General features: G+C 51.2%; 1 protein-coding gene across 3 annotated transcripts in view; it reads left to right on the top strand.

Moving 5' to 3' along the window:
• The window catches only part of Kn (EBF transcription factor knot), a 321,220-nt gene that overhangs the window by 186,985 nt on the left and 113,100 nt on the right, over positions 1 to 21,135 (top strand). For all 3 annotated transcript variants that reach the window (XM_077688236.1, XM_077688235.1, XM_077688237.1), the window contains exons 2-5: positions 1,326 to 1,382; positions 2,971 to 3,124; positions 9,171 to 9,234; positions 12,050 to 12,105. In XM_077688236.1, coding sequence (XP_077544362.1) covers positions 1,330 to 1,382; positions 2,971 to 3,124; positions 9,171 to 9,234; positions 12,050 to 12,105 — 327 coding nt within the window. In that variant the 5' untranslated portion in view covers positions 1,326 to 1,329. The remainder of the gene's footprint in view (positions 1 to 1,325; positions 1,383 to 2,970; positions 3,125 to 9,170; positions 9,235 to 12,049; positions 12,106 to 21,135) is intronic.

The raw sequence follows: 21,135 nt of genomic DNA, 5'->3' as shown, positions 1-21,135 counted from the left end.
TTCTCAAATGGGGCTCCGCGGACTTCAGGGGGTCCGCGAGAGCATTTGAGGGGTCCGCGAAGCCTCCCTCGAAACTTTCCCCCCCCGCCATTCTTTTCTCGATTTTGCCAGCACCGGCTTGCAATTCAAAAAAGGTGGCTTCGTCGCATTACATGTACGTTTAGTTTCTCCCTGTAGCAGATATTTGAACATCTGATTTTTGCACAACTCACTAGCTATGAGAAGCAAAAATACAGACCTAGAAAAGGCAGCGTATAGGTGTTTAGAAGAATTTAAATTCAAGAGGAAATTGTTTCACATTATGGCCCGCATAGTCATTAACGTCAAGCAGAAATGGCGGCCATTGGATAAGTCTGTGGGCGACGTGAGCTGCAGGCGCAAATTGTTTGACATTATGACACCGATCAACGTATGCTCCATCGTAGGGTCCCCCATCACTTTCGGAAGACCGGAAGGGGTCCCCGGGGCAGTCATGGCTGAGAACCACTGGTCTGGGTCTAAAACGGGACAGACGGGAATAATCTTTAACACAACGTGGTAAAACTACATTGTTTGCGCTTTAATACTTTCCACCTCGGCAAATTGGCCGCATGCGAAATGGGCATCAATTACCTGCACAAACTTTTGCAAGTCCATCACAGTATTGCTGCAATTTTTGCTTTGGTACGAAGGCATGAGGAAGAATTGTCTCTTGATTCAGTGCAAAGGGTTTCGTTAACTTTGCAGTTTGCTTTGTTTCTCTGTTTACCTCGGCAACGCATTGAGAGTGATCTCGAGAGGCAGTGATGCGGTGCTACAGTGCTTCCAAGTCGGGGTCTCGGAGATTGTGGGGCAAAACGCACGCCACAAAATGTACGATATCACCCGGAACTTTATATTTCAGGCATTCTTTTATCTTTGTTTAGCTTTTGCGATAGTTTTCCTTTTCTCACAAACTATTGGAAACGGACGCGAGCAAGAGGGGGGGCTCGCGGAGGGAACTAGGACAGGGGGCTATGCCATACTTTTTAGGGTTCGAGCGACCCCTTTGTTTTCAAGCCTTTGTATGTATTGTCAGAGGACTCTGGTATAGTTTAGCACTGCAAAGACGTTTTTTCAGTGTGTCCAGTCTTTGCTTTTGCCCGCTCTCTTTACGCACTAAATGCGTGCTCTGGAGTGGTATACCGCTGATACCAGCCCGGTACCGAACGCTTGGTTGTTGTTTTTTTTTTTTTTTTTGTCTTTTACAAAGTTGGAAACATCAACCGGCTGGAAGGGGTGCAAACCGCCTCGCATTCTTCGCACGCTGCGGGGTGTCACAAGCAATAAACACTTTCTTTTTTCAGGAATATGGAGGCCGTTTGCTCAGAATACCTGGTGCCTAGCCAGAGGATGCTTTTCAGGTAAGCGGAGACATTTCTCTGATAAGTAATACTCAGCCGAGCTTCGAGGTGTGCCGCAATTAATTATCGTACATTTTTGTGGCCAACTAAAACAGCAGCATTCGAATACCATTGCGCAATTTCGACTATAGGGAGTCTTTATCTGTGTTGCGTGCTTTGCACCGCTGTACGGCAATACGCGTATGTCTGGAATTTGAGCCTGGACCTAAACGCTACAGTCCCCGCCTATCAAAAAGGCATATCAATTTTGTACTCAAGCAGTTAGTGCTTCGTGATGTCACGCACTGTGTCTTCATTACAAGCCGTTTCGCTGCTGAGCGCGGGGCGGGGGGGTTCATCCAGGCCACGACAGTTGCCTTGAAAGAGACAGATGGCCGATTTTTGTGGAGTGTTTGTCCTCTAGCTCATATAAAAGCCCGCGTTGTATATAGTGAGGTAACCGCAAGAAATTCCTAAATAAATTTGTGGAAGTTATTTTAATTTCGCACTAAACATTCTTAAGTTTGAAAGATACACGCGCCATGTAGCGTCTAAAGTTACGCTACTCCAGAAAAGAAAAGGTGCTTGTCCCGTCCTGGTCTCGTCGTCTGTTCGTTACTGCGCTTCTTTTCTGTCTGAAACTACCGTACGTATACAAACAACTCCTTCGGTTTTAATGTGGGATTCAAAAACCGCATGAAGGAATAGGAAATACTGGATTTCATTATTGTTTTATCTGGGGACAGGTTTCTAAAAACCCCTTTTTATCTCACGTACCGTTAAAAGTATGTTGTTGCGCGGCTCAGTGCTAAAGTTGCCATCATTCCTTTTGGCACCATATTTTACGATGGTAGATCTAAAAAAATTCCGTTTCAAACATCCTGGGGACCTATGAGGAAAACCATTTCGGTTCAAGGTGTTTTAAGTGATGCCCTTTCATTTGGGATAGACAGAATACACTGTTCAAAATTCGGTTGCCTCTCCCTTTAAGATGGGTGATAGAAGCGAAAACACCTGCGCGTGGAGATTTCGGCGCGCGTGAACAATTAATTGCAGGCAGTTTAAATTATAACTTCAGTGAGACTTCCTCTTCGGCTAGTTGGTGTAGGTACATTCTCGAACAGAACGTGCGATAAGTTTGCAGGGTACAAACCAGGGCCGCAGCCAGAAATTTTTTTTTCGGAGGGTGTTTTAAGCTATCGGAAGGGAGAAGCCTCGCTAAAAGGAGCACTAAGCCTAACCTACGAGCTGCCTGAAAAAAATTTCGGAGGGGGTTCAACCCCCCAAAACCCCCCTCTGGCTACGTCCCTGGTACAAACATACGTTCAACGCACAGAACGGGTGAAGTGCGGTTTTAAATATGAAACTACACTCCGTAGCCTCCTTCTTCTACTACAGTAGAAGAAGGAGGCGACGCCTCATTGTGTAACTTCGATGCTCAGCCCCTCTTCCCTACCAGTTGGGTGTGTGCGTTACGCTATCGCAGCAGCCAGGCGCCCCCTGGCATGTTCAGGCGTTTGTTTGAGCTACGCTATTGACCAATGAAGAAGTTCGTTGTGGCCGAAAGCGTGGCTTCGGTGTCCTCCTTAGAGCCCCGTTTGGTGCGCAGTGTGGGCTTGGGCCGGGCCCACTTCGAGAAGCAGCCTCCTTCAAACTTGCGCAAGAGCAACTTCTTCCACTTCGTCATCGCACTCTACGACAAGGCCGGCCAACCCGTGGAAGTCGAGCGAACAGCCTTCGTTGGATTCGTAGAGAAAGACCAGGTACGACACGTGCATCCCTTTCATCGCGGTCTAGAAGTTATGCAGGCCCTGTCCACAGCTCGCCACTCGCTACGGTGCCCAGCGAACGTGCACAATCCTCCGCTTCCAGCTTTGGAGATAAAATTGTATTTCCAAGAAGTTCAAGTGTAGAAAAACATAATTTTGGGTTAGGCCGTTGATGCTTCAAGATAAATTAGTTGGAATAACTGCATATTCATCTATTCTTAGCGTTGCTCTAACGATGCCAATGTTCTGTCATCGCCTCGTTCCAGACATACTATACCGAGCCCGCACTGCAGGTCATGGCCGGGCGCCACGCCTGTACGACGCCGAAAGGGGCACGCAGTGGTCAAACGCGAAACAGGCGTCGTTTCAAGCGGTGTTCTTCTAGCGCATACCGAGCTCAGTCCTGTATATATGAGCAGGTGACGATCGGTGCAGTAATGCTCAGTGCCTCAAACAAGCGACCGCGCCTAATCATGTACATTATATCTATGTACATACGATGGAAGCAGGCCAGAGTCGCTCTGTGTGTATATATACGATTGCAGTGCCATCTTCTTTCGCAGTCTTTCTTTCGCAGTCTTTCGATCAGGTGTGTCCTGATCGAACTACATTGGGTGACAAATCTCGTATTTTACATGGACAAATCTCAGCCTGGCTGGTTAAAGGAAGTTCAGGAACAGTGCAGCATGCGTTCATTTGGGTCGCGCTAAGAGCACATCCGAAACATATTCTCAGGTCTCGATATTATTATGTGAAATCTGTGGCCTGGCGCCACAAAATGCCCTGCCCGGCTTAACTGATCAGCTAAATTCAACGCCGACCTCTTGCTCCGCAAAAATACACTTTGCACATAAACTTGATACTTGAAAAACGGATGAATTCATTTTCGTAAAAGAAAGATGGTCAAAACGCGAAGCTTTATCCCATGCAAGCTGAGTGAAAGCCAAAGACCACTTAAACTCGGCCAAAGTCCAAAGCCAACGTCCAACCGTGCATAGCGAATGTATTTCGTCATCATCGTCGCTTTAAGTTTCCAGCAGTGGGTTTAAAGTTGGTTTTTTTGCAGTGCGTTTCACTCGGACGAACGACGCCCTCAGGGAGGCGTAGAAAGCTTCGCTTGAAAAAAATATGACCTCGGGGGTTTTTCCAGCGAAGCCTCTTTCGGTTCTTCTCAACCCGGCCTTCCGGGGTGGATACCGCTGCTGCTTTCTGTCTGGGTGCACGGCGCTGGCTTGTATCGTGCTGATAAAGCTGGCCTCCGCGGGGCCTGAAAGCGACTCGCGGAGGGGCGCCCAGGGATGTTGCACGAAAACACGGTGGCTTCCCCGCATCGCGACCAGGAAGTCGGCAGGAGAAGCGACCGGCGGGGCTTGGGGGCGCCTGCAGGGGAAGCCGGGACGTGTGCTTGTCTGCATCACGCGCTCTTCGCCTGGAGCCGGTGGCTCAAGCTTCGCCAGGGGGAGCGAACCGTTGAACGCTCCTCGTTACGCCTCGTAACTGGCGATGCACTCGCCACTGCCAACAGTTCTGAAGCGTCAGAAACTAGGTCAAGCACTCTAAAAAAGAAAAATGCCGCACGCAAGGTCATTTCAGATCAGGCATGCCAGGATGAAAGAAGCTTGGAGTTACGTCGATTCCCACCCGTATACGGGTGAGATCTGCCAGTTTTTAAAGCGAAGCTTTAGTGTCCCCATTGTTGCCGTTCTACGCCAATAGGCGCTGCAGGAAAGCCAACTTGCTGTGATAGATCGTGGGTGAAGTGGAAGAAAAAAAATGGCTCCAATCTGCGCTGTGAAGGTGGTTGGAAAGCAAAGCTTTGAACGACACCCACAACAATTGCCCATGAGACGTCACTTGAATTCACACACGTGGCTTTACAAAGAGTGAAACCAGAGGTTCTGCCAGCCGTTACCTGGAATTCGCGGGGGCGGCGTCCCGAACGCAGCAGCAGCTTTGGCCACGGCCGGGCTAGAGCGGCGTACGCCACCATTGTAGCCCGACCGTGAGTCGGGAGAAAGAAAACGGAGAGGAGCGTCTTTCGAAGGGTGAGACAGTGGAACCTAACCATCCTGATGTGCTAGCTCGGGGCTACACCACCGCGGGACAAAAGCGCAGACATCGAAACAATTCGGCATCTGAGCTTAGTGTTCCCCTTTATACCGATTTAAACTAGTTATTTTAGTAAGTTTGAAAATTGCGCGAAAGCTGAGGAAACTTTTATAAACGCTATTTATCAGAACCAGTTGCTACTTTCGCCTTTTGTAATACCTCTTAAAGCACAACCGATTTGGTATCCACCAATTTAGAAAACGGAGTCCCATTCGTGGCAAGCAGTGCGCAGAAGGTAGCGTTTCTCTAGCGGCCAAATGTCTGTATGTGGTTTGTACATTTTGTTTTCCCGCCCTGCAAACCAATCCTTAACGTATGCTTGCCGTACGACCACCTATTTCGGTCGGGTGCGGGTTACCCTGGAGGTGCAGTCGAAAAGGTAATCAAACCATGCAAAGGCAGCGTGCAATGGACGCGAAGCTGCACCAAAAGAGGCCCACAACAACCGTCGCTAAAGCAGACGACAAAGCCGTAGTGCCGACGCCACCGCCAGCGAGCAGGCACTTCCACACGGGAAACGCTGGGTAAATTCACGGCGCCATCTACAGTGTGCTCCGTGAGTGAAACCCTCTGCCCTCCTCTCTCTCCCCCCCCCCCCCCGCCACCGCCTACACCAACGTTACTAGTTTATTCTAGTAACGTTGGCGTTACTAGTTTATTCTAGTAACGTTGGCCTACACCGCGTTGCGGGTTTGTTGCCCCTCACGCCACGAAAGAACCGTCGACTGGTAGAGCTAGAAAGCTTTGCTTTAAAAACGCTTCCAGTGGCCGGAGTCGAAGCTGGGTCCCTCTCGTTATGAAGCAGGCGTCTATCCGATTGCTCCGTTTCGGCAATTGTCGAAGTTGTTTGGAAAACTCGGACGACAACCAAAGAATCCGTCACAAGAAGAATGACGTTACTCTGTGCGCCGTAAGGCTGTTATCCACAAGTCGTTAGGCCTAAATTCCCATTTTGAGGTTTAGGGCGTTAGGCATGACGTCTCATCTTGGGGTTTAACACTCCAAACCGGCACCCACCCAAAAAATTGCTCACTGAACGCCAAGCAGCAGGTACCGATTGGCGCCGTACCCCCCAAACCTAAACGTTAAGCCTACGGAGTGCACACCCGAAAGTTGCTGTGGGTATTCTACAAAAGTGGCGCGTACCTCCAAAGTAAAACACACTGGCAGTGGGGGATTGGCCAACCGAAGAGTCCGCCACGAGAGAGCTTCGCGTTCAACCGTCGTCGTCGTTAGACGGAGGGGTGCATGATTTCCTTTCCTGTCGATGGCTTAACGCTGCAGCTGCGTCTTTCTTCTCCAGTTGAGGAAATGATACAAATACAAAATACAAAATGATACAAATAGTCAAAATTTAATGGGCGTCACTATCTGTATTAATATTTTCTTTCTTCTTGCAACAAAAGTATACACTATTTCGTTCTGTAGTCACTATTTCTTTTGTGCTGAAACTTTGCTGAGGCGGCGTCTGAAGGGCAAGATGTGTTTCAAGCACTTTTAAAGGGGCCTTCAAATGGTAGGTACTCTCGCCTTAGTGCGAAAACTATGCTTCTTCTGCCAGTCCAGAATGACACCTTTTTTGCTCCCTTGCTAGCTTCTGTATCCGTGTTCTTTAAAGCAGCTATCAAACGGTGTTTTGCGGCTGGGCAGGTCCTTCTTTCAACTCCTCCAATGCCGCCTGACAACCTCGCTTCTTTCCTTTCATTTTGTGCGTAAAGGCACGGCCTCGCCTCTTTTCTGCACTGCTTTTAATACGTGCAGATGCGGTGATTTCGGTTTGCATTTGCAGCAGCCAATTCACTGCCTATTTTTGATTGAAATAACGATGCATCCTTCGGCTTGTATTTGTGTAGTGCATCTTAAGGTTTTCACTGCACCAATAGTGTTGGTATGCATGAAACGTGCCACCAAGTAGTTTGGTAGTTTGTTTACATATATGTCTTGTGTGGTGTGCGTCGCTCGAGCGTGACGGCCTGATGTTATCATTGCTCTCATAAAAAAATCCCGTGTAAACAGATGTGCGTGGATCAGGGACGTTTGGCTCTGATATTTAGGGGTGACCTGACGCGGGTGCTTTTGCTAAGAGTTGAAAACAATGTGTTCTTTTTGAAGGACATATAGGGCGACTCCGTGTCTGCTTGTGCGCGTTGCAAGCTCAATGAGTTCGGGATTTACTTCCGCAAACAATGATTACAGCTTAATTAGCCGCAAATTGTAGCCTGTAAGCCGTACGAAATGCCGCCAAGAATGTTCGCTCTTGTACGTTCATAGTCACTGAGAAAAATTGATAGCGCGTTTGTCTTGAATATCTTTTCGAGCAGAAATTCCTCCTTTGGCGGGGGCTTCGCTCTTACGCTCGATGCAACATTTGCCGGGTTTTCATGCAAAGAAGCGGAAGCGCATGTTAGAGATCCTCAGGTAATCAAAATTAATCCGGAGTGCTCTACACGGCGCGCCTCATAGCCAATCTTCGGCGCGTGAAACCACCAACATTAGAATTATTCAAAACTCGGAAGCGACAGACTGGCGCGAGCGTTTTTCGGGCATATCGGTATGCAGGGCTCTTCATGTGCGTGTAACTGCTGCAAATAAGACGCTGAGTGAAGGCCTGTAAAGGCCCGATACAGGCGCCGGCAGATGGTTATCGTATACTATTAGCACGCAACGCTGTATGTCTGTCGATGCAGACGCAAATGCTCGCGTCCTATTGCGGTGGCAGCGCAGGCCGCAACACGTGTCGCTCGTGACCGTTCGTGCACTTTGCTGCGTTCCCGGGACTCTCGGACGACAGTGCAGCTCTTGGAGCCAATAATGCGTGAGTGGGAAAAAAAGTAAACTTGGTAAATCGCGCTTTTACACAGCTCCCAGCCATCCTGTAATCAGGGCAGTGGCGGCAAAGCGCAATAATGAGTGCAGGCGATTAAATTGGGCGCCGTCGAGAGGGGCTGCATAATGAGCCGGCTCCCGACGGGCGTTCATGCGCGCGCAATCAAAACCGACACGGCCTGGTCCGCTTTCTTCGGGCGCAAGTTGAGCAGGTGGTGCGATTGTGGCTAAATGGCGCCAGGGGTTCTCGGTTTCGTCGCGATACCTTGCCGCCTCGGCGGGGAGAAGTGGGAGGCTGCCGGGCGCAGCGCTGCACGAGGTCCAGCCGGGGCGGGGGGAAGGGGCTAATTACGGCTCGGTGGTGGGGCTCAAAAGTGGCCTGCTGCTTCGCGTGACCTTGTCAAAGGGTGCGGGCACGTTAGCGCTGCCAAATTAGATCGGCAGAAAAGAGGAAAAAAAAACAAAAAAAAAAGGGGGGGGGGGGGGGGAGAAAAGTGGGCGCCTTGGCGTGTTTGCTTAAGCGGGATCCCTGTTGAAAGAGCAATCAGCAGCCGCCTGATCGGGAGGATCGGTCTCTGCTGAGTGGAACATGTTTGGAAAGCTTTGATTGGTTCACGTGTGTGTTCTTTGGCGCCACCGCAGTCTTTCGAGGAGAAGCGCCAAAAGGAGCAGTGATGCGCCTGCGGGAGCCCCTCCTTGTTTCTGATCGCGAGAAGAGCGTCGGGCTCTTGGCCCTGTTTTGCCAAAACGAGCACTGCATGCATTCGCCAGTCGATGCTTCGCTTTCCGTCATTATGAGGCAAAGTTGAACTTGCAGCCTACGTAGCGAACCTCATGAAGCCAGCGTTAATCGCGTTTGATTCAGTCAACGTTATCGAAGCACTCGCAGTCGAGCCTTGTCGGAAGCTTTGCGTGCTGTCAACGATCGGAGCAATCCTTGGGTGGCGGCATCGTCGCGATTAGAGGTCTCGAAGCGAACGCACTCTAACGAACACAGCGGGGGGCGCCCTTGCGACTGCGGCCCTGTACAGCAGCCGCCGACAGACGCGTGGTCGTGCAGGGCGGGGTTAACGCGGTGCCTCGCATCCACTTGTCCTCGCTGCAGGAATCGGACGGCCAGAAGACCAACAACGGCATCCACTACCGGCTCCAGCTGCTCTACGCCAACGGTGAGCAGCCCGCGGCCAACACCTAATTCCGCACCAGCCCCCTTTTACGAGCCGGCCTCCGGGATTACCAGAATGGGCGCCCCCGGACTGCGCCTCCAGATGGGGTCCCGCGATTGGCTTTGCCTACGCGTCGTAAAAGAAGGAGCCCAGGAAGGAGCGGCACCCTGCAGCGGGGCGACACGTCTCTTGCGTGCAGCACTCGCGCCGGGCTGCCCAGCCGGCCAATCGCGCGCTCGTCGGCCCGTCTTGCGGCTGCACCGGTCCCCGCAAGGTGGCCCCGTTCTTTCGGAGCCGTCTGCCGGTATCCAGAGGGCAGCGCGTTGCACTGGTGCAGCGCCAGTGCCTTTTGCCACGAACCCATTTGAGCGCCTCGCCTACCGCAGTGCTGCATCGAACTGTCTGCCGGTCCGGTGCGCAGCCGCCGATCGCCTCTGGGTCCGGGCAATGGGCGTCGGAAGAGGGCCGCACAAAAACAAGCAGAGGGCGCAACTTTGCCAGCGACGAGCAACACTCGCGCCAGAACCATTACGAAAACCACTCGGGGTGCCGGCTGAGTCCCCACCGACCCCGAGCGACATTTGGGCGCCCAGGCTGCAGGCTCAAATGGAATGTCGGAGAGCCGCGCATAAATTAATGAACATCACAGTATCTGTACTTAGCTCCATTCTCGTTAATTAAGCCGGTTTGTGTCTGTTCTTTCGAAGCCTCAACTTAGTGATTTCATGAAGCTATGATTGAAGTGACACGTATGGTATCTCCGTAGTTTCAAAACAAAAGCAGCGCTTTCAGCATACACACTTAATTGCGCTTACGCGTGTCGGCGGCCAACAGAAAAGCATCACCGGCGGTGTGACGGCCGTGAGGAAGAACCGGGCCGCCACTCGCGGCCATCGGTGCCGGCTCCGCTCCGAGTGTGGAAACCCGCCAATAGTACACAGCGCCGGAAAGGCTGTCCAAGTCGCTCGGACTGGTCCTCAGGTCCGTCTCTAAGGCAAGGTGTACTGTGGAAGCCTTTCCCGACCGCAGGACCGATCAGAGCTCCTCACTGGTCGGGCAATAACCGCGCAGCGTTGATCGAAACGCATGTTTGAACGTGATACTTTGGAAGAGAGCAGGTTCGTCTAGACAGCAGTAACTGCACATAAGTGTGTGATGGCAGCAACCTTTTCTTCCCTCTCTTGGCACTTCAACATTTTCGGGACAGGTGTTCGAGAAGGCCTTCATGCCCTCCATTAGTGAAAAAATGATCGCTAGAAATATCTATTATATGTTCAGTTATTACTGTTTTTATTTTCCGTAGGATTTGTAGCTAAAGAAATCATCCTGTGTACATAGCTTGCACTGACATCAATCTAACTGTCACGTTGGAACTGTTCTTGCACAGTGGATGGCAGTGAACTTATCTGATGCTGTCTTCTCGGGAAGCGCTGAGAGAGCTGAGAGCAATACCCTAGATAGGGTTGTGGTTATGTCAAACGGGAGCTACTATGTATGGTGGAATCGACGCTACTGCTGACGATGATGTCCCGTAGGATGGTACATCCTGTTCATTGCAAGCCTGCAGTAGCCACGCCATGCGTCCGACGTTCCTTATTCGGAGTGCCACTTAATTCACTGCGGCCGGTCGAGCTGTCAGGCATTCATTTCAAGAAAAAAACGCTCAAACGTTGGAAAAAAGAATTGTTATGCACGGCGTTTGCGCTTCGAGGAATGGCTTCTTACGCCGTTGCAGTACGCTGCAGTAGCTAATAATTGTTTTGCCTCTAAGTGAAAGAAAAAGGGGCAGAGATAGACAAATTTGTTTCTGTTATATTTAACTTGTTATTGCGGTGTTATTCAGAAATGAGCGCCATGCATGGTTAGTTAAGCTTTTTAAACTCTCTGAACGGCATAATTAGGGTGGCCGATGGATATTTTCAGAACCCGATCACGTCGAGTTACCCTACTTCAATGTGCGAAGAGACCCCCTGGGCCAAAAAAAAAAAAAAAAAAAAAAAACCCGATAGCGAGAACTCGAATGCAGAAAGAGTCGTTTTGAATATACAAGGGGTGCATTTCTCTGCCGTATTTCCAGTAAAAGGCGGTCGTTCATCAGATATACATAAAAGTTCTTTTTATTTCTTCCTGAGGCGCTGAAGGTAAGGTGCGTCTACTATTGGAGCGTTTGTCCGGACATCCACCCGTTCGAGGCATAATGTGGGTGCGGAGGAAATTCCCTTGGTCCCTATCGAATATTTTCGCGATTCTTGACATGTAGTGCATGTATGCGGACTTGAGCTTGTGCATGCCCCATATGTTCAACACTGTTCACTGCTGGCCTGGGGCCCAGCAAAGAAAAATGCGCAAGCTGACCATATAATCTCTGACATTTTGCTGTGTATAAACAAGGGCCATGAACAGTAGAAAGCAGAACTCTGCCTGCGTTACTGTCACCATGCAATTTAAATGAATCAAGCATGCCGTGCATGCCCGTGGCGAAATGAGGAGGGCATGTTTTTCTGAAGCAAATTTCTCTCGCCGGTGTAAAAATGCCTGCTGAAATGGCGTAAAAGGATAAACGAAACGAGTTACTCCACTTGTACTCAGTGGTTGACACCTCATGTGGCTTCGCTCCGGAGTACCGTTGTTCTGCCCCTCTTGAAGGGAGCAAGTATTGCACCCCGGCCAACATTCCTGCCTTTATTTTGCTTTTCAACCTTCCTTCGTTCAACTTGATAGCGTTGTTGAGTTATTTTTCGCGGAATGCCAACTCTCTCACACGCGCTCAATGCGGGCCCGAAGCGCGTGATCGTTACAAAAGTTCCTGACGCTGCAGGTGTCCGGCAGGAGCAAGACCTCTACGTGCGGCTCATCGATTCTGTCACCAAGCAAGTGAGTGGCGCCAACACGCAGTGGGACTGGATCGCGGCCGATCCAAGCGGCCGCCTCTGCGTAAAGGGCAAGCACGCTCCTCAAGCGAGGGTCATTCCTCACGAGCCCGAGGTGGATCCGTTCGCGCGCCAGTCCCTCCACGCGTGTGCTTTGATTCCTCCCTGCCCGTCTTTAGCGAAGCGCTCCTTGCAGCTCGTTTTGCACCCTTCGGGGCTGGATGTTCGTTGTCCGTGGGTTGTTCTACGGGGAGACGAAATATGGGTCGCAAGTGCTAAGCGTCCACCGGAAACTGCCCTTCTGCATGCAGGCCAGCAGCCCGTCGAAGCTCGGCTGCATTCCGCTGCGCCTCAAAGCGGACCGCAGGGGAGCTTCGCCTCGGTGCTGCGAGTTCGCTCCGACAGAGGGTGAAAAAAAAAAAAAAAAAAGAGGAAGCTGAAAACCTCGCCATGCAAAAGAAAAAAAAGTCACAAAAGAAAGATAAAAAAAGGTGGACGCTGCTCATGTGCAGCCGCACTCAGCAGACCAATCGCGAGCAAGGTGCTTCACAAACATCACTTCGCATTTTCTTACGAAATTCGGGAGTGTCGTTTTTTTTTTTTGCAACGATTTCTTGACTTCGAAGCTCCGGTTTGGGTCATTGGACGTTTTTCTGCGGCCAGTCAAAGAACCTTGCTATGGGTCCTCTGGGCGATAAATGGAGCTGCCAAAGCAATGAAGCAGACCTTCGTTAATCGCAAAGGTAAAAGCCCGGAAAGAAACAATCTCCCGCATACGAATCCATCGCCTTATCTTTTGTTGGTAAAATTGCTGAAATTTCAATTTCAGTGTTGGTGCGTCTTGGCAGCGCAACGCGCACGCAGAACATACCTCGACGCTCATCGCACGAGAAACCGTTCAAATTTGTTTTCCAACAGCGGAGGCTTAAATTAACTGCGCGCTCGCACGCACGAAACGACCGCCGGGCCGCACACAGCGCCTCGGCACGCGCAAAGCCTCCGGGCGAAGCGCGCTTGGCAACCTGCGCCACTGAACGTGCCATGCGTGTCACCGTTTCCTTTCGAGCGTGCGCTGCTAGAAGGTACGGGGAGTCAGCCCGGGCAAGCAATCTTCAGGGCACCGGTGACGAGGGGGCGCCCGCCTGATGCGCGGCTTTCGCCGACCAGAGCGGCAAGATGGAGGGAGACAGAGCCGTTATGGACAAACAACAAAGAGGGGCTTATATTTTAACAGGAGAGTGAATGTATGAACAAGCATGAACGTATATGAATATTAGCGAAAGGTAACAAAGTAAGCAGTGCGAAGGCGACAGTTAATTGTTACAGAAAATACGAAGAAGGAGAGTAACAATGAATAGTACAGAGAAACGGAGTAAACTAATGGAAAGCATTTCGATGCATATGTATTCGCCGACCGGGCCGGATGATGCACCGCTGTCCGAAGGGTGATGATGGCTACCTGTGAAGCGCTGCTTACAAAAACCAACCGAGCTGAGCCGACTGAAATTCCCTGCTGCCCACGCTGCGCTAAACAAATGGCAAACAGTTGCGTGGCGCAGGTTGCAGTCAAACATTCCCTCACCCCGCCCTGTGTCACCGCAGCTGTCCCGATGCGGTGACACATGCGATACGTGGACAGATGCAAGTGGTGCAACATTGCAGCAACACATGGTCTGGCAATGCCCCAATAAACCACGGGCCTTTGAACAATACATACATACATACATAAGTAGTAGTGAGCAGTGGGAGCGAGAGCTCTTCCCCTCCCCACCGCACTGGGTTGTATGCAGGTGAGCTCCCTACTGAGCTCAATAATATCCCCAGTGCACTTTCCTTTCCTTTCTTCCACCAAATCCCTTCTCTCTCTCTCTCTCCGAGATACCAACTGCTGTCATCCATGTGGCAGGGGATCGATTTTCTGAAAGTCACCTTCTCCTTTAAGCATAAATGCATTGCTGGGAAGACATTTTTGGAAGGCAATAGATAACATTTTATATCAAAATGTGAAGGTCCTAATACTTTTTGTTCAGTTTTTTATGAATTTTTCTATACGCGGAAGAAGAGTCCCCGAGTCTTCGTTCCACACAGTGGAGCGAGATTGCACATGTACAGCCTCCCTGTAAAACAAGGTACTGCGGCGAACGAATCGCGCAGTTTCGTTGTGCGCTGGCGGCAACTGTCTACATTGCGTCGGCACCCGCATCACTCAACAAAAGATTCTGGCGGGCACCTTAATTTTTTTTTCTCGAAGAAGCTTATAGCTTCGTTTTCTGATAAAAAAAAAACAATTTTATCTGGTCACTTTTTCAGACACCATAACGAAGTTGCCGCGACAATGAAAACAATAAATACGAAACAAACGCATTTATTAATGACGAGTTTTGTCTTATTTAGAATGGTTAGACTGGGGTACGTGTGTATTCAGTTTCAATTTGAAAAAAAAAAAAAAAAAAGAAAGCCGAACGAATAAACGCTTTCTCTCTTTCTTACGTGCTCGGAAGCAGCAAGAAATCAAAAGGGAAACGTGCGCTAATGCAGCCTTTTGTTTGTACGCAGTTCGAAGGCGGGACGCATATGACGAGACGATCTCGGAGGAGGGGATATAAAACGGATTAACTCTGTGTGTCATCAAATAAGGACTACCGATAGAAATATTTTTCTGTCGCGAGCTACGCGTGAACCATATGTGGCTTCAATGAGTGCTCTTACTAGGACATTCAGCCATTTTGCAAACTCACTGGGGAAAAACGAACACAGCAATATGAAAATTATGTAGAGCACGGCATCAACCGCGCGGAAATTTCTTGTTAATGCGAACAAATTGTGTGCTTTCGCTTTTCGTTTGTTATTTTTTTTATAAAAGGAGATGCTCGATTGTCTCTTCAGCCCAACAGGCGTCGCAGTGGGCGCTATACTGGCTATCCCAATGAGGAAGGAGTAGGCTTTCATGAAGGCCACTCCCAACCCCAGTCTACGAAGTAGAGTAGACTGCGATCGGTACAGCCCGCCGAAGTAGAGTGGCTTGGATGCGGTGGCGGGGATACCCAAACTCCGGCGTACTCCACTGACTAATGGTAGTCGTAGGCGCGAAAGAACGAAGCATCCTATCAGCATCGGTTTTTGAGGACGGAAGCGAGATGGTGCTTTCACTGTCACGGCCTGTCCGGGCAGCTGCATCACCCAAAACGTTGCCGCTGGTTCCCTAGGGGAATTGGCAGGCACTAAAGTAAAATACCACGGCCCTTTATGACAGCCTGATGAAAGAATTCTCAAATGTTTCGTCACAAGTCAGCGGAAAGTACTGCAGCACGGGGCTGCCCGCATACTTTGCAGGGCACTTTTGGAATCAGAAAAAAACGGGCCATTTTAGGGGGAGCTGCTTCAATGATGTATTGAAAAGCCCTCGAATGGCTGCAAGTTCATTAGCCGTCGAGCTGGTGGCGCGGGCACGAGATTGGCGAAGTGCGAACATAGGTCCCGGGGATGGAGATGGAGTTCCCGAGTGGGTGCCGAACGGCAAAACAGTGGGTGTTTCCCGTACGCCGTAATGACAAGTGCAATAGGCGGCATGGAAGCGGCGCTGGATTCAGAGGCGTCCCGAGTCGTTTTTCACTGGAGCCAAGCATGCATCCCAAGGCGGTGAACTCAGGCGCTGTTGGACGCGCGTGCTTCCTTCATTACTGGGCAATGCTAAAACGAAAAGGAGGGCTCTCCTTGCGCGCACTTGTTCCCGCAGTGCGGGATGCACTTTGCATGGCGCGGAACTGTAGGTGCGGGATCGGTGGATCAACCGAGCGAAATAAGGTTGACGCTACGTTTGGTCGGAGGGTGCGCGCCTTTTTATTGCAGCGTTGTCATATTCACGCGAGCGCGCGTGGGTGCGCAGAGAGCGGGGCTGCTGGCGAGATGGTCGGGGGGCGCCACCAGCAGCCGGCAAAGAAGCTCGCGCCCGCGAACTCAATTTGGGGTCCGGCCTGGGGAAGAGCCCGCCGGTGGCCAATCTATGGGAGGCGGTCTCCCCAGGGACGCCGCCGCCGCCCATCGTGCACCGTGTCCCCGCGCGAGCAACGGCTCTTGGGCACGCTACGCTGCCCGGCTGGGACAGTCGCCGCAATCGATACCGCCGAGGTGGCGCCGCCAAGGGCACTGAACGAGTTGTACACAACGCGGCACGAAGCGCGCGCTCTGTATCGTGCCGAAGCACGAGCGTTCTTCGACTTGGCCTGAGAGGGCCCGAGAGATGGCACACCAGTGAACTGCTTCCGCAGTGCCGAGTCACCAGGAACAGAAAACGCACGGGCAGAAATGCTTGCACTGGGGGTGAGCATTAACAACTCTCACCCCGATCGTCCTTCTGCATGGGTCCCCGTCAGTATGCTCGCAGTGATGCTTCGCCTCGAGCGATTGCTGCCGGCTCGCTGGCTGAGGCTGCTGCTGCTGCTGCTGCTGCTGCTGAGGGATCCCCGGCCGCCGCTTCTTTCTGGTGGCGGCGAAAGGCGCACGACGCACATGGGGTCAGCACTAATCCGGAGGCATTGCCCAGGTGCATCGCACTGATGCTTGGCGTTGGGCTGGTGTTGGACACGTGTGGAAGCTTAGGCAGCAAGAGAAGGCAGACGTCTGTCTGCCTTCTCTTTTTACAAGTTTTCCGCGCTGTCAGCTGTATCGGCGCGCTAAACATCACAATCAATAAATAAACCGATCGATCGGTCAACGTTTAGTGCTTGTGACACGACTGCGAAATGTGGACGCGTGACTCTAGACAATACGTCAGCCATGGCTAACTTGATGTATTGCAAACATACCCAACACGAAACACGCCAAGAAGAATAATGGAAACGTGTCAAATACGCTGCCTTTGGAGCAAGGTATTGTATTGTGACAAAACGGTAATAATGCATGCGCGGAATCTAAAGAACCACTAGCAAAAAGAATTCTGTGTGATTGTAGGTGCGTGTCCTAGAATTCCTGGAATTTTCCGTCAAACGCCCACAGCGAGCCATCGTTCTAGGCGTTTTTTTTTTGTTATCCAAGTTTTTCTCCTATCTAAACACGCGCTTGTTAAGTTTCGGCCACCCGTATTTCATTGGGTAAAGCCGAACGCGGCCGCCTCGAGCCGTCTGGATGCCGATTCGATACAGCGGCCTGGCGAGAGAAGTGTAATGCAGTGTCCCGCTGTCGAGGCGGGAGGAGAGGGAGAAAAGAGCGCGTGCAGACGCGACACTGCGCGAAGGGGCTCCGAGGCAGCGGCCAAAGTTGAAAAACTTGTTCCTCGGTTATCGAGGCCAGATCGCTTTCCTTTGCTGTTTTTCGTGTGCGCCCATCATTTGGCGGGAAGAATCGGGGGGAGTTGCAGAGCTCAACATAGCGGCCGTGCAGCCGCCCTGACAGCGCTTTCACAGAACGATCGGATCCATCGCCAGAGTCACGCCCGCGAGGGGTTGCAAGGGCTGCCGAGGGGCCCACTGATGCCTCGAACCGCCCGTTCGAACACTGTCCGCGTATAAGGGGCTTCTGGGCGCCTGTTTTAGACAGCACCGGACAGCGCACGCACGCACGCACACACGCACACGCACGCGCACACACGCGCACACAAAAACACGCATATGTAGGAAACGCTACGCGCGCATTACCAGATCGGTATTGTTAATGGAGCTTTAAATACGCATTTAACGCGTATGCTATATCTATATGCGGAAGCAAACTCAGCGCCATACCTTGGCTGTGGTTGTTAATTCTAGAAAGACCACAGCCAATGTCACAGTGTCATGAATTCCCGGATACCTGCACGGGGAATTCATGGGCACTGCAGTGGGAGCGGTTTCCTTTCAGTGTGCACGCGCGTGAGCTCTCTTCGGCAATTTCGGAGCATGCTCTGCGGTCTCGCGGACCACAGCATGTGTGGTTGCCGCCGATGAACGGTGGGGGGAGGCGATTGATTGATTGTAGGGTTTAACGCGCCGACGCAACGCAGGCGATGAGGCGCGCCGTAGTGGAGGCCTCCGGATTAATTTTGACCACCTGGGGGTCTTTAACGTGCGCCGAAATCTCGTACACACGGGCGTTTTTGCTTTTCGCCTCCATCAGAAAAGCGGCCGGGGGGAGGCGATAGCTTGACCCATAAATGACGTCATCAACTGTGGCTTGCTCGGACCCTCGCTTCCGCTATCAGACAGCGCGGAAGAGTGCCAACTGCAGCCCAGCAGTCATTGTGATATGCCCATTGGAATCCATATGGATCACCCGCCGCGGTGGCTCAGTGGCTAAGGCGTTGCGCTGCTGAGCACGAGGTCGCGGGTTCGATTCCCGGCCGCGGCGGCCGCTTTTCTGATGGAGGCGAAATGCAAAAACGCCCGTGTGTACGAGATTTCGGCGCACGTTAAAGATCCCCAGGTGGTCAAAATTTATCCGGAGCCCTCCACTACGGCGCGCCTCATCGCCTGCGTTGCGTCGGCGCGTTAAACCCTACAATCAATCAATCAAAGGAGAAAAGCGGCGTTCGAATAGTACCGCTGACTTGTGGGCCCACACGAATAGTACGGTTCTATAATTCTGACCAGACGTTGTTTTCTGACGGACGTTGTTTATAACCTGCGCAATGGTGAAACCGAGCAGTCACGTGCTGCTGCCACGCTCGTAAAAAAAGGTCGTGGCTCTTACTAGCAGAACACTAACCAGTTACTTGTCACTGTACCCACTAGGCACTTTGTGCTTTTACTAAATGGCCATGCATAACCTAGTAAAAAGCTACGCGTGACAATGTGGATCGGCTGGACTGTGGCAACCCTTTTTTAAAGACGATAGTCTTTCTTGGGCTACTTAAACCCAGAAATTTTGGTCTGTCTGTATGTCTGTCTGTGACCCGATTCAGCCACCCGGCCAAAGCAAAACAATGCCTGCGCAATAGTCTTATATAGTCACAGCTAAATCTACCTGTCTATGTCCGGTGGAATGTTCATACTTGTCAACATTGTTGAAGAAGAACAAGACATTACGCAAATATGAGACAACAAATCAATACAGAAGTGATATTTGCAGTGTTCCTTTATAAAAAATCAAACATGCTTGAATTTGCGAAATTAAATACTTCATCAACTGCAGAAAAAGAATTCACTCCGCCGTCGCCTGCTGTCGCCCGCGCCACTATAGCTTCTGGCGCCATTTTAAGAAATCAACCGGCAACAGTTACGCAAGGTTCCACTAGGTAGGTTCCACGTTCTTCTTGCAACGCATGTGGAGTATGGAAACGCGGTTCTATAAACGCTGAAGTAGCGCACCTCGATTAACGGGCGTCTTCGCCGTACGGCAGCGTTCGCATCGAGTCGCCCGGTTTGGAGCAGTGGAACGCGGGAAATGTAAAAATGATTGAATCAAACCTTTGGCGTCTTTACCTTGGGAGGAGCGCGACGCAAGAGGAACAACATGAGAGGTGAGCGGGAAAGCGAAGGGAGGCATTTACTTCGCAAAAGCCGATAAAGACTATCGTCTTTTGACGGCATTTGCAACAAAAGGAGCAGATACGCGGCCAATTTTTTTCTTCCGCGGCGCCGGAACTTTTTCTCTTTTCTCTCTTTACCTATCTACTTTTTCTCTACCCTATTCTATTTACCCCCTTCTATATTCCCTACCCCCCGGACAGGGTTGTATGCCGGTGAGCCCCCAGATGGGCTCAAAATTATCCCCCGTCCATTCTTTTCCTTTTCAAACCGAACCACTTACTACTGCTACTACTGGGCACGCAGCACGACATAGACACATTCAACACGCACATATCACACCACGGCCAGTCTGGACGCGCTCGCGAGCTCTGCATTCGCTCGCCGCCTTTACGGCCTGAGCAGCCGCCGTGGTTGCAGCAGAGCTGTTTCCGTGCAGTGAGGGCGTTGCGAACCAACCCTTCGTAGGGTGCACGTACGCTCGCATCGAGGCGTTTTACCCTTCAAAGCGCGTTGCACCGCGAACGCATTACTCCTATTGCTTGGTCTTTTTCGGGTTTCGCCCGTTATTTGCTTCTTCCTGTTGCATTAAGCGTCTAAGGCAGAACAGACGCCTGTTTGGACAATGTACCTTTCTCGCTTCGCACAAGTGTGAAAGAAAACTAGTCGCGCTTTGTCAAGGTAGCCTGTTGCCTACGAACCACACTTGGGTCGCAGTGAGTTCGTCAACGCATTTTTTTTTGTTTGTTTTTCTGTGCCTGCCGACGTTTTCAAAAGTTACTGCGTGTGTGCCTTGTGCTTCCGGTGCAGCGTGCAAACAGCGCGCACATGGTGTACTGTTATGTGCCTTTTTGCAAGTCACCGTCTAGGAAGACTGCTGGCGTGTCGTTTCATCAGTTCCCTACCGATGAGGGACCATGCGTGAAGTGGCAGAGAAAACATTTCCCGGGAAAATCGTATAATTTATGACAAGTCTCCCTCCACCGTCTTTTGCAGCAAGCATTTTCTTTTGAGTGACTATGTCAGCGGACGCAAAATTAAAAAGCGCGTTCCCGGCGCGGTGCAGACCGTATTTGAGGTTACGCAAATGAAAAAAAAAAAAAAAAAAAATGACACAGTTCGCTTGCGTAACAACCGCGTCAATGCGCTCTCCAGCGGGTGGATCAGCGGTTCGCGCCTCCCCTTCCGAAAAGCGGGTACGTCCAGAGGAGGATAGAGAGAAAAAAGGATATAAAGGGCGAAGATGAAAGATGATGGACTGTAAGCCGCGCACCACGGACAGCACTATAGCTGGTATCATCATAGTCGGTGCGAGAGTCGCGTGTCCTTTAAAAAGTTCAGCTGTGCACGCAACGCGTTTTCGCGATTGGAAGGATGGCCATCCAGGAGGTTCGCAGGGGCGAACGAATGAAGTCGAGCTTGCCGTAAGAGGCTGTAAGCGCGGTTCGAGCCTGCGAATGTTGCGGTTGCGGTTGCGCATGAAGCCCTGGAAGGAGCGTTCGCTTCATGCTCTAGCCACCGCTACGGCCGGGGAAGCTGCCGGGGAAAGGTTGGCTCGGAGTGCCCCCAGAACGTTGCGGCGATAGGCAGAAACAGCA

Source organism: Haemaphysalis longicornis, unplaced genomic scaffold (genome assembly GCF_048455015.1).
Source record: "Haemaphysalis longicornis isolate Haplotype H1 unplaced genomic scaffold, Haemaphysalis longicornis Haplotype H1 scaffold_1, whole genome shotgun sequence".
NCBI lineage: Eukaryota > Metazoa > Arthropoda > Arachnida > Ixodida > Ixodidae > Haemaphysalis > Haemaphysalis longicornis.
The sequence above is the reverse complement of the archived record's forward strand: the minus strand, read 5'-3'. Positions and strand labels throughout refer to the sequence as shown.